We start from the raw sequence: 13,091 nt of genomic DNA on the forward strand, positions 1-13,091 counted from the left end.
GTAAACACCAAACTAATATCATATATGAAATGGGCAAAAAACAAACTGTAAAACAAACAGTCGTTATCTGGAGTGACCAGACTTCTCATATATAGGGTGAAACGAGAGCGAGAACCCAATTGAAGGGGAGGCTGCGGTGTACCATTGTGCCGCTAACTGCAAGTCTCCGGTGTCTGCAACCACCTGTCCCAATTTTTATCAAACTTGGCAGGACAGCCTCTGTGGGTGTATATCAGCATTTTGTATGGTATGGTGGCATTCACTTCCCTCGGCCAGTCACTGAGCAGGGGAGGGGACTGTCTCTCATTCAATGCCTGGCAATTAACTTTCTAGCTGTAAACAATGTTTCCTGCAGGAAGATTGTGGTAAATTTGTCTATACTCGTATCCGGGAATATGCCCAGAAGACACGGCTTGGGGAGCAGCGGTAGTGAAGAACCCATATGGCTATGAAGAAACTTAACAATTTGTTCCCAGAATCCCCAAACTCTTGGGCAACTCCATATCAGGTGGTAAATCGTCCCCTGGTCCGTACTACACATAGGACATGAAGTGGAAGCATCCCTTCGGTATCTGGCCAGTATAAGTGGTGTAAGGTATGTGCGGTGCAGGATGTAGAGCTGGGTGAGACGGTCCGACACCCTTGGGGATACCAGTTTGCAAACCGCCAAGGCATCGTCCCACTCCTTATCCTCCATCTCACCCACCTCCTCCACCCACCTCGCCTTGGGGGTATAAGCCCTCCTAGTCGAGTCAGGTAAATGTAGTACCATGTAAAACAGGGAGATTAGATGTTTGGGGTCCTCGCCCCTGACAGTTGCAAGTATCGGAGGAAACTCTAGGCTAGGGGGTGTCCGTGCAAACTGTGCCGCAAAAGCATGACGCATTTGCAGGTAACGGTAATGCATATAGGCGGGCACCCCGTACTCACTCTGCAACACAGCAAAGAGCTTGAGCGCTCCATTGAGGACTATATGGGAGAGATAGTAGATTCCGAATCTCGCCCACACCTGGGAGTCAGGCACTGAGCAAAACTCGGAAAGGGTGGTGTTGTGCCACAGTGGGGTGGATTCATGAATCGAGGGGAGGGCTAGTTCGACACAAAAATCATATCCCACAGCCGTCTGTAGTGATATAGAAGCGATTTACTATCCCCCCTAGACTCCGCCCCCTTAAGACCACTCAAAACCGCAGTCAGCGGGTCTCCGGTGAGTCGTGCCCAAGAAGGGCATATAAGGTGAAGAAAACGTGTACGGTCCGTTTTATCAATGTGAAAGAGCTGGGAAAGCTGAGAAGTCAGGTAGTACAGATTGAAGTTCGGGAGTGCCACACCTCCCAGGTCTATGGGGTTTTTAAGCTTACGCCAAGACAACTTATGCCTGCTAGTGCCCCAAACAAACGGTCTAAGAAGAGACTCCAGCTGCAAAAAGTATTTGAGGGGTAGGTAAACAGGTGAGTGCCACAAGACGTATAGAATCTTGGGGAGCAGTACCATTTTTATGATGTTGACCCGACCCATCACACCCAGGGGCAAGCGAGCCCATACCTGTGTCTTGGCCTTGATCAAAGCAAATAAGGGTTGGATGTTGTCGTTAACATAATCCGCCGGAGTATTCGTGACATGTACACCCAAATACTTGATTCGCGGGACTCTTTGCAAGGGGAGGTCAGCCCTGGGGGGGATGTCGGAAATATCATCTATCGGGAGAATTTGGGACTTGTCCCAATTAATTTTTAGACCCGAAAACGTGCGGGTCTCTCGCACGAGGTCTAACACTGTGTATAAAGAAGGGCCCGCATCTGCCAGGTACAGCAGGGTGTCGTCTGCATACATCCCAATATACATCCCAATCTTCTCAATCAAAGAGCCAACCTGTAGTCCGACCACCCCATGGTGAGCGCGGATAGCCATGACAAGCGGTTCCTCCGCCAAGGCATAAAGGAGAGGGGACAGCGGGCATCCCTGACGGGTACCCCTAGTTAAAGGGAAACTGTCTGACACCCATCCATTGGCCAGTACTCGAGCCGTTGGGGCCTGGTATAAAATTTGGATCCAGCAGATGAACTTGGGACCTACGCCATAGCACTCAAGTTACATCCACAAATATGTCCATTCGACAGAGTCAAATGTTTTGGCCGTATCCAGCGCCACAACCACTCTGGTACCAGTATTGTCATGCCTATCCTGCAGATTCATATACAGGCACCGCAGATTATAAGGAAGTGTTCCTGCCTGGCATAAATCCCGTTTGATCCGCATGGATCAAAGATAAAATTACACGATTAAGACGGATAGATAAGACTTTAGCCAAGACCTTTATATCTACCTGCAGGAGAAAGATGGGACGATAGGACTCAGGCCTATGAGGGTCCTTACCTGGTTTAGGGATCAATACTATCAGGGCCTCCCGCATAGAAAGAGGAAGAGTGTAGTTATCAAAAACATGGCTAAACAGGGAGAGCAACCTAGGCACTAGTTCATCTGAATAAGATATACCATTTAAACTATGTTTGACATGTTTAAATAGTAATTTCTCCCAAAATTAATTCTTGTATATACCTTACTCTGAATCTCTGGATTCCCTGCTTCGCTTGCTTTAGTCACCTATGTCTCACTTTCATAGCCAGATACTTTCTTTTACGTTTATCTGGAATGGTCCAAGTTAAGGGAGACTTATTTTTCTTCTTTGTAATGACTGTAGCAGGAGAGATCTTGACACATATGCCCTTAAACAAAGTGATTCAACCCAACACTGTACATTTAAACCTTAAAGTGTTACTAAACCCACAACAGTAAAATCTGTCTGTATATGCAGAATAGTATGCTTGTTATACTCACTGTGTAACTTAAGTGATTAATCCTCTGCATTGTGTAAAAAGGCTCTTTTATCCTGTATGCACAGATCCTCCCCCTCCTGCAATGTCACTCTGGACAAGTCCAGATAAGATACAGTCAGGGTAGTCCAGCTGCACATGCTCAGTTTGATCTCTATTGAGAACACTTCCTGGTTTTAGCTGAGCTATTTAGGTCATATGGTATTAACATCACACATGTGGGCATGTATACAGATCCTAAATGACAGCCTAAACCCTCCCTCCTCCTCTATGCCCAGTAACTAAAAAAGAACATAGTAAGTGGGATGTCACATATTTTTAAAAGAAAAGCAGAGGGACTGGCAGGAACACCAGGGATTTCACACAAAGGAGCAATACAAAAAGAACGGGATACTTTTTCTTACAAGTACATGTTACAGCAGGCATATATCAGGAATTTTAAATGTTGAGATAACAAACACTTTAACTCTCATGGTATACCGCTGCTTAAAATAGGAGGATTGGACACTAGCAAGCAAAAATAACTGTAGGACTGCCCAGGATAATCCCTCCCTCTACCAGCAATGCCTCCTGTGTTTTATTTTACTAGTGCCCTCGGAGGGTGGATGTCTTTTCAACAGCTAATTTTCTTTCTAGCACCTGCTTTCCCTAGTCACGACTCTTCTGCAATCAAGACTATATAGCTGCTGGAGTTTTGTCCCCTTGTTTGCAGCTTTCGAGGGCAGCCCCCCTCAACCTAGCCTTTGGAGTACTGTGTGTGTACCCTACTAGACTGAATATTGTAGGGATAGCCTGAAAGTGGTCTTTGGGTGCTGGTCTTCGCATAGGGCACTTTCCTGAACGCATTCTGGTAAACGTTAGCTGTTGAGTTTCCAGGTCCAGTGCATTGCATCAGCACTTGCCCTGAAGACTCCCCTAGTGAGTAGATAGGTTGGACCAAACATCGGGAGTTACCTCACTTATTTCGGTTTTATGGGCACCTTTAATCTCTGTTCCTGCCTGTTTGGGTGCTGATGGGATTAGCACTGTGTGACTGATTACTGATGTCATCCACTGGGAAGAGGTTTGTGTGCTTCTCTGTTTTCCTCCAAACAATGTTGAGGAAGCATCTCCCTGTGTTGTTTCTGCTTGTAAAGAGCCATGTTGGATTGCAACCTGGGATACATTCCAGCTGCCTACAGTGACTTTGGCCATCTTCAGCTATCGTAAATTCACCTGCTACCAATTGTCCACATTTTCTGAGGCCTTGCTTCTTACCCCATGCCTATACAGTGCCTTACCATCATCCAGTTGCAACATATCTGGGGGACAGTGTTAAAGAACATTTGCCCACAGCTCACATACTAAGTTCTGGGAGTGTGTGCAGTTCATCTTTTGATGGTGCCAATGTCTGCAGCCTGGAACATTGGTTTTTTCAATTTTGTTAGTCTTTGAAATCCTTCTTGGCTTTATTGGGTGTGGTTGGATCCTCTCCGCTGAGGTTTTTACCATGGTCATGCAAGATTTTATGATCCAAATTACCCGGATATTTGCTGACTGATTCACAAGCACTCTCTCCTGTTGATTCTGTATCTGAATTGCTCAAGGTCTTAGCAGCATAGCCATCTGCCACAGAGACTCTGATTCTAACTTGCTCTAGTCCTCGACTAGTGAACTTGCTCCTGAAGAATCGCAATCAGTCACTTCTCATTCTATTAGAGGACAGGCCTGACTTTAAGGACCCAACTGATAAGAGGTTGGAAGTCCTTTCTAGAGCTCTGTTCTTGCTAGAGGCTCTGCCCTTCACCCGATTCTTTCTGTGACTTTACCAAACCATCTCTGCCTGATCAAAATAACCTAAAAAAAAAGATCTGACCACCTATGAGGTTAATCTCCTAGATCCAGCAACACCTATGTAGTGTGAGGTCCTGCCTGACTTGATACAAATTGATTCACTAGATTAGGTATACAGTAAACCCCCCTCCATTGCGGGGGTTACGTTCCGGACCCAGCCGCGAAAAGTGAAAATCCGCGAAATAGAAAAACCCTATTAAAATGCATTGTAGGCATGTTTTTTTTACTGTCACTGTACGTGTAAAAGCATTTTAAGGTCTTTAAACACACTTTTAAAACAATAGAAACTCATTTAAACACATAAAAGATACTGAGAGACATAGCAAGAGCTATGGAACACACAAAAATATTTAATTTTTAATGATTTATATAGTAAAATAACATTACAAAAAAAAAACGCAATATACCGGGACCGCAAAAACTGAACCGCGATGGATCGGGGGTTTACTGTATCTTCCTAATAAATAGCTTTGGTAAATATATAGTTGTACAAAGATTGCATGGTTAGATTGCAATGTGTATGGTCACTTAAAGAATGGGTGGATCGGATGCCTGAAGTATTACGTTTCAGCTGCGACGGTTTGCTAGAAGCCTGCCGTCTCCTTTCTTGCCTGTGTCCCATGTCATTTCATATGCATGAGTAAAGTGCTAGAATGCGAAAACCTCTGAAACCTCTGATCCACATGCCCTTCAAAGGACAGTGTTTCTTCAGACAATCCCTTGACAATAACATTAGGGATGCTAATGGTGGCAAGATCACTCATCTTCCTCAGTGGAAAGCCTAAAGGGCAGACTTCTTCTCCCTCCTTATTTGTTGAGGAAGTTCCCTTTGTTTCTCCACTTCTTTAACCCCCATGTCAAGACCCCCCTTCCAAACTTGGCTCCCCGTCCAAGGTGTCACTCATAGTCTGCCTTATTCTGCATGAAGGTGCACCCCCACTTTCCAGATGTTTATGCTTTGCAGATGCTTGGAAAGCTTTCTGTCTCCGACTCTTAGGTGTTACCAGGGAGATTTTCTGCCCCCCCAAGGACATCATTAGACTTGCATGTCCCCATCTTGTCAATGCATCAGTGATCCCTATGCTTGGCTTTGAGTCCCCTGCATTACCAGTTTTTGGCCCTCCACTTCAGCCTTATGTCTGCACCTTGGGTATTCACCAGTTGTGGGATGCTTGGACAACCTCCTGTTGATGGAACAGCAATTCAGATAGATCCTGTACCTTCAAAAATCTTTGTTGGAACCAGCTCATTGTTTGGAGTATCTGGGTATAGTCCAGAACACATTTCAGGCCAGAGTGTTCAGAGGAGAAACTTCAGACACTCCAGACTTAGATTCAAACTCTCCAGGCCAGTAGCTGCCTCTTTACGTTCAAGTTCTGATGGTAGCCTCTTATTTTAACCATTTGCATTTGCCCAATTTCATGTTAGACACAATGCAAAGTTCTGTTGTGTGGTACATGATGACTGAGGTCCTGGTTGTTCTAGCCTGTGGGCTCAGGAATATGGTTCTGGAGGCAGAAAAGTCCTTCCTTCCTGTATTTTGGAACATCCTCTGGACAGGTGCCAGCCTGTCAGGCTGGGAAGAAGTATTGGGTACTTTGTTGGTGCAGAAGACTTTGTTATTGCAGTCTTGTCTTCTGAGAGCTTGCTGGAGTTGCAGGCAATTTGGCTGTTTCTACAGCATTGGACCTTCCTACTGGAGGGTCATTTAATTTAGATTAAGGCTGGGTTCACAATGGTGCGTTGAAAAACATTGCATGTGATTCACACGGGAATCACATCGAATTCCTGCGCACATCACATGCGATGTCTGTGCGGTACTAATTGCAGTCATACACTTTGCATGACTGAAATCGCACCTTATTTTTCCACACCTGAATTGCATCACATAGGTGTTCACACCCATGCGATGTGATTCTGACAATTGCACTGCATTTTGCCATCTGCTGTGGGTGTCATTGTTATCCTAACGACACCCTGAAACATATCGCATGGATGCCATGCCATTGCTTAGAGTGCGATGCGGGAAATCACAGCGAATCTTGTGCGTTTCCCAAATAGCATTAGTGTGAACCGAGACTCAATCCGACAATGCCATGGCAGTTGCGTACATCATTTATCAGGAATAATAAGAAAGCTTGAAGCAGCAAAAGAGGGGTAGATTAGATCCAGCCCTGGGCAAATGTGCATGGAGGCTACCTGGACTTCTGTTCACATGTTCAGGTGGATGTTGCAGTCACCTCAAGTGCAAGCCTATGGCATAACGTCACTCAGATTACTTTTTGTGTAGCAGTCCTCAATTTTTGATGTTTTTTCTTGTGCTTGTTAGTGCTTGTGTTGCCCAACCCTCGTCCTTTTGGGCATTCCAAAGGTTGAGAAAGAAAATAGTATTTTTATGCTCACCATAAAATTATTTTCCTGGAGTCCATTAAGGGACCCTTTAGGGACTTATTAACACTTCTGTGTTTTTGATCTTGCTCTTGGTACTGCTTTGCTACAAAACTGAGGCATGCTGGTAGTGGAAGGTTTTCATGGGTTAGTCTACAGTTTGTTTGCCAGTGTCCAATCCTACTGTAGGTGGCAGAATAACCTGAAGCTTAGACTTCTTATGTCCCTCAGTAGACTCCAAGAAAAATATTTTGTGGTGAATACAAAAATCCCATTAATTTAGTCTTTTACTGCTTTTTTTTTTTTTTTTTTTTTTTTTTTTAAAGCGAATATCAGACAGTTATTGTATGCTTTACTCTTCAACCCTGTTGTGAAGCTGTGTAGAGAATGTATTTTAAGGCCAAATAAAATATAATCCTTTTAGTAGCTGAATTATATACATTTCTGACTATGTTCATGGGAATGACCTGCATGCTGCATTAAGAGCTAGTTAAGATTAATTTACATTTCTATTTTTTTAGGCTGAAGACAGTAGATGTGGTTATTCGTAGTCTACAAGGAGCAGAAGCTCTGGTGAAAGGATATGAGGCCCGCTTGAGTCAGGAAGATACTATACCAGCAGATCCAGCAGCTATTCATTGTCAGGAAGTCTTGTTACAGGTAAGAGGTCTGTGAGATTTATGTTTTTAAAAGCAATGTAAAACTGGTGCTAATAGTAGTTTGCACCTTTTTCTTTCAGCAATGGAAGAGAGAGGCTGCGGAAAAGGAGAATATAATTTCTTCATTGGAAGAAGATGTTGCTAAAGCAAGAGAAGTGAGAGATCGTTTAAATCAGAAAACGCAAGACCGGAGTCTTGATGTAGACCAGTATCAGGAAAAGACCTCCAAACTTCGAGAACGGTGGAGCGGAGTGCACACCCAGCTGGAAACGAGGTGTTTTTTTTTTTTTTTAGTCTATTTTATGAAGCTTAATTACAGCATTGCCTTTAGTCTTGCACAGTTGTACAGGCTCTTTTTCTGTACTAAAAAGGCATTGTCTGATTTGACTGCATGCCATGAACTGTAGCAAGCCAGACAGAGCCTGCTCCATTTCTCTTTCGTTCATTGATGGACACAGCGCTCCATAAATCATAACTACTGGGTTATATTGCCTGCTCCAGGAGTAGGACTAGGCAGACCAAAAAACACCTGACTACGCCCATGGGCCATCCTCCGCTTTGTATATAACCCCCCTCTCTGCTCTAGGTAATCCGTTTTTATCTGTCTAGTCAGGGTTAAGGACCTAGGCTCCCGGCTGGGATCTCTGGTCCTAGCAATTTTTTTCCCCTTCCTTATATCTTTTTTTGTTTTTCCTCTCAGGAGATCTACAATCAACTGCTGGGCTGGGTGACAGGCTGGATAATCTAGATCCAGTGCCCCCCCCCCCCCCAGCCCAGCCAGTGAGCGCATGCAGACCGCAGCTATGCCCTAGGTTGGCCGCGACATAACCTCTCTAACGTCTTGTAGGGTCACATACGAATGGGCTTCGGTCTGAGTAGAAGCGGTCCCTTGGCTGACGCCTCCCCTACTTTGGTGGCGAGGATTCTGTGTGGAGCGTTACCCGCACTATTGAAGAATAAGTACAGTCCCCCCACTCCCCTTTTAGCTTTTTTTTCTTTGGGGTGTACGTGGGTAATCTTCAGGGACGGTCGGACCCGCCTGCAGGTTCCCTTCTCCTATCCTAAAAACCCCTCAGTGAACTGGGCTTCCCCCACTCCCTTTCCCCCCCAGTCTGGACCTAGAGTCTGGTGGGGGTCCCAGGGCAGAGAATGCAGCTGAGACCCCTGGGGTCTCAGCCCCCCCCCCCCCCCCCCAGCTATCCCCACTCTGAAAGGGCCCTGGGATAGTGTGTGTCCTGCCCTGTTAGTCTGGAGGTGTTCCAGTGTAGGAGACCCCTAGGTGCATGCCCTACTGTTTGCAGTGTGGATATAGTGCAGGGGGGTCCTAGTGCAGAGTGCGCAGTGGAGTCTCCCCTAAAGTGTTTTCTACCTTCGGGGGGGGGGGGGGGGAACCTGGCAGCATGCTTCAGCGTTTGTTGCTGATGGTGGCCATTTTCCCTTAGTCTGGCTGGTCTCCGTGTTGGTTGCCAGGTTTTGTAGGCCGATAATGTCACGGGGGCCATTTTCTCTTAGTCCAGGAGACGCTGGAGACAACCAAAGCCTCGTGGGTATCCCGAAGCTCTTCCTCCTCCTTTTCAGGTTCCTCTTCCTGTGCCTGGGACATATGAACAGGGATGGCATCCATGGTGATGCTGGGTCAGAATTCTCGGCGCTCCTTGGGGGTCCCTGTTATTCCTCTCTCTGCTGATAGGTACCCTGAGCCTTGGGAGGATACTTTAGTTGTGCCAAAAGATCTTTTTTGTACTGCAAGGTCTTCCTTTCCTTATGGAGCCTCAGGGTCACATCTCCCCCACTGACCCACTCATGGAGGTGGCAGGTCCCTCCCAAACCCCAGCTTCCCATGGTTGCACTGAAGGTGGTCCTGCAGTCCTTCGTTTCCCGGGTGGAAGTGGCGTGTGGGCAAAGACCCAGGAGGAAGCAACCCCTGCCTTTCCCTGCCCAGTCTGTCTCATCTGATTCAGTGTTTGATGCCGCCGTGGACGCGGCACGTCCAGGGGGGCTTAATATCACACCCCCCCAATCCATCCTATAGTGAGGATGATTCCTCCATGTTCTCAGCAGCCAATTAAAATTTTGCCGGTAGAAGCACTTATCACTGCCGTGTGTGAGACTTTAAAAATGGAGGATGCGGCTGACGTGGCTGTGTCGTTTGGTACGCATAAGTCACCTCGCACTCCAAAGGTGTTTCCTAATGTGCCTGTCAAAGGAATGGGAACAACCAAAATTACCCTTTGTGGTCCCCAAACGTTTTGCTGTAAGTTACCCCTTTGAGGAGTCACTTTTAAAAAAGTGGACTAGTCCACCAGTGGTGGACCCTCTTGTTTTCAGGTTGAACAAAGCTACCATGATCCCAGTAATCCTTGTCCTTTAGGGACCCGGCTGACAAGAAAGCGGAGGCTGTGGCACTCAGCATGCTTACTATGGCTGGTTTTGCATTGCGGCCAGTCATTGCCTCAGCCCTGGTGTCTCAGACCCTAACTAAATGGGCCAAGCTTTTGCACCAGGGCCTGGGGGGTGAGCAGGTCCCTGCTGCTTATGTTGATTTAGCGGGCCAGTTGGTCCATGGGCTGCAGTTTATTTGTGATGCAGCTTTTGATACAGCTCCTTTTGCTTTCCAAACTTACTGTTTTAGCAGTGGGGATTAGGCGCGTGCTGTGGCTTAAGAATTGGTCCACAGACCAAGCCTCTAAGAAAGCTCTCTGCCCTGATCTGCCCTTTCTGCCCTGATCTGCCCTTTCAAGGCGATCTCCTGGTTGGGGCTACCCTAAATGATCTCATTAAGGGTATCACGGGGTGGGGGGAAGAGTACCTTCCTGTCATAGTCTAGGAAAGGGAAGGAGCCCCATTGCAGACGGGGGCCCTCGTTCTTAGCACATAGAAAAATCTTTTGTTCTTCTGGGATGGAGAATAGGGGAAGTAGATCTTTCAAATCTTCACTGGAGGTTCCAAGCATCTTTGGTCTGGTAAGCCTAGAGCTAGCTTCTCGGGACCCGCAGACCAGACCCCTTCAGCATGAAGGTCTGCCCTCACCCATTATTGGGGTGGGGGGGGGGGGACATCTTCGCTGGTTTCTGGCCTCTTGGACCTCCTTCATGAGCGTCAAGGGGATCCACGAAAGGATTCTTTATGGGGTACACAGAAAAGGCTTCAGGTGATGTCCGAACTACCTAAGGTACTACCTAAGGTACCCCCTGTCCCTGTCCAGGGAATTGATTTACCTAGGTCTGATTTGAATTCTGACCAGGGTGGTCCTTCCTCTGGACAAACTTCAGGAACCATAATCCGTGATTCACTGGCTCCTGTCACACAGATAGTTCTCTCTCCCATTTTGCATACAGGTTCTGAGTCTGGTGGTATCCACCTTCAAGACACTTCTGTTTGTTCAGTCCTACATGCAGCTCCTTTAGCAGGTTTGGCTCCACAGGAGGATACCAAGGTTTGTGACAAGATCACAGGTTCTTCTGGCAGATGCTGCAGGCGTCCAAGGGCCACAGTAAGGCCAGTATCCTCCTCGGCTCAGGCTTCTTCCGCAATTCCTGCAAGGAATCAAGAGCGAGGATCTTCCAATCAGTCTGGTGGCCATAAACGTCCCTAGGGGGCTTCCTCTCAGAGAAGACTAGTTGTCTCAAGGGCTGATCTACCATCTTGCTTTACAGTCGCTGGTTTTAATGGCTTAGCTATTGAAAGCCAGGTACTGAGGGATAGAGGTCTGTCTGGATCAGTGATCCTTACTATGATGAAGGTGAGGAAGTGGTCTTCCAGCAAGATATACCATTGTACTTGGAAAGCATAGATTACTTGGTGTGAGTCGATTGGCACTATTCCTCGATACTTTTCTGTGGCTCAGATCTTAACCTTTCTTCAACAGGGTGTTGATCAGAAGTTGGCCTTGATTACCATCAAGGGCCAGGTGTCTTCCCTGGCAATATTCTTTTAGCGACCCCTAGCCAGGCACTCTTTAGTTCGTACCTTTATTCAGGGGGTTCGACATGCGGCTCCACCTGTACGGTCTCTTTTGCCGCCATGGGATTTAAATTTAGTACTTTCCATTCTCCAGAAAACTCCATTTAAGAATATTCGCTAGATTCCCTTGCCAACGTTATCCCAGAAGGTGACATTCCTGGAGGCTATTTCCTCGGCCCACAGGGTTTGGCGGCATTATCCTGTTGCAGTCCCTATTTAGTGGTCCATAGGAATAAAGTGTTTTTTGTCTCGGTCCATCATTTTTGCCCAAAGTTGTCTCTTTCCATTTGAATGAGGACATTTTGTTGCCTTCCTTGTGTCTCAAGCTGGCTCATCCCAAGGAATTTGCTTTGCATATCTTGGATGTGGTTTGTGCGAATCGGGTACATCTGGCAGCTACTGAGTCCTTTCAAAGGTCAGGCTCGCTTTCCGTTTTACGGACTGACCAAGAAAGGGGCTTGCCGCTTCTTTGGCTACTATTTCTGGATGGATCAGACATATGCTGACTCTGGCCTATTCCATTAAAGGTCAGATTCCACGTTTCTCTGTCATGGCACATTCTACTTGGACGCTAAGTGCTTCTTGGGCCTTTGGACATCAGGTATCCATATTGGAAGTTTGCAAGGCGGTAACTTGGTTGTCGGTGCATACTTTCACAAAGTTCTATAAGGTAGATACTTTGGCATCTGCAGATGCTTCTTTTGGCCGCAAAACTTTGCAGGTTGCTGTTAAGAGGGGCTGTTCCCTCTTGAGGGGTGTTTTTCTTTAAATGTTTTTTTTTTTCAGACAGGCTCCTGTGTCCTGGTTAAGGGCTCTTACGTTTTTAGCCTTGGATTATTTTCCCCACCCCTCATTTTCCTTTTTGCAATGCTTTTGGACGTCCCAGTAGTTATGATTTATGGAGCGCTGTGTTCGTCGATGAATGAAAGAGAAAATGGGATTTTTGTACTTATCAATCCATTTCGCTGAGTTTATCGATGGACACAGCACCCACCTCTCTATGGAGTTCTGATACTTCTAATACTGCTTGCTACTAAACTGATTACCTAGAGCAGAGAGGGGGGTTATTTACCAAGCTGAGGATGGCCCATGGCCGTAGCCAGGTGTTTTTGTTCTGCCCAATCCTACTCCTGGAGTAGGTGCTATAACCCAGTAGTTATAATTTATGGACCACTGTGTCCGCCGATGAACTCCGAGAAATTGATTTTACGGTAAGTAGAAAAATCCCATTTTCTTGGCTAGAACAGCTGCAACATCATCTAGCCCTTTCTTTTCCAGCCTGACTTTTCCTAGTCCACCCCCCTCAATTAATTTTAGTCTTTTATTCATGAAAGCTCAGCATCACATGTGGATGTTACCAGGGAAAATCTGCATGGAAATTCCTAGGATTACCGACTCCTCTAGACTGACACCC

General features: G+C 46.4%; 1 protein-coding gene across 14 annotated transcripts in view; it reads left to right on the forward strand.

Moving 5' to 3' along the window:
- The window catches only part of MACF1 (microtubule actin crosslinking factor 1), a 483,848-nt gene that overhangs the window by 229,139 nt on the left and 241,618 nt on the right, over positions 1 to 13,091 (forward strand). For all 14 annotated transcript variants that reach the window (XM_082247546.1, XM_082247537.1, XM_082247539.1 and 11 more), the window contains 2 exons: positions 7,577 to 7,715; positions 7,795 to 7,988. In XM_082247546.1, the coding sequence (XP_082103672.1) occupies positions 7,577 to 7,715; positions 7,795 to 7,988 (333 nt within the window). The remainder of the gene's footprint in view (positions 1 to 7,576; positions 7,716 to 7,794; positions 7,989 to 13,091) is intronic.

The sequence above is a fragment of the Pelophylax lessonae genome (genome assembly GCF_965119305.1).
Source record: "Pelophylax lessonae genome assembly, chromosome: 2".
Classification (NCBI taxonomy): Eukaryota; Metazoa; Chordata; class Amphibia; order Anura; family Ranidae; genus Pelophylax; species Pelophylax lessonae.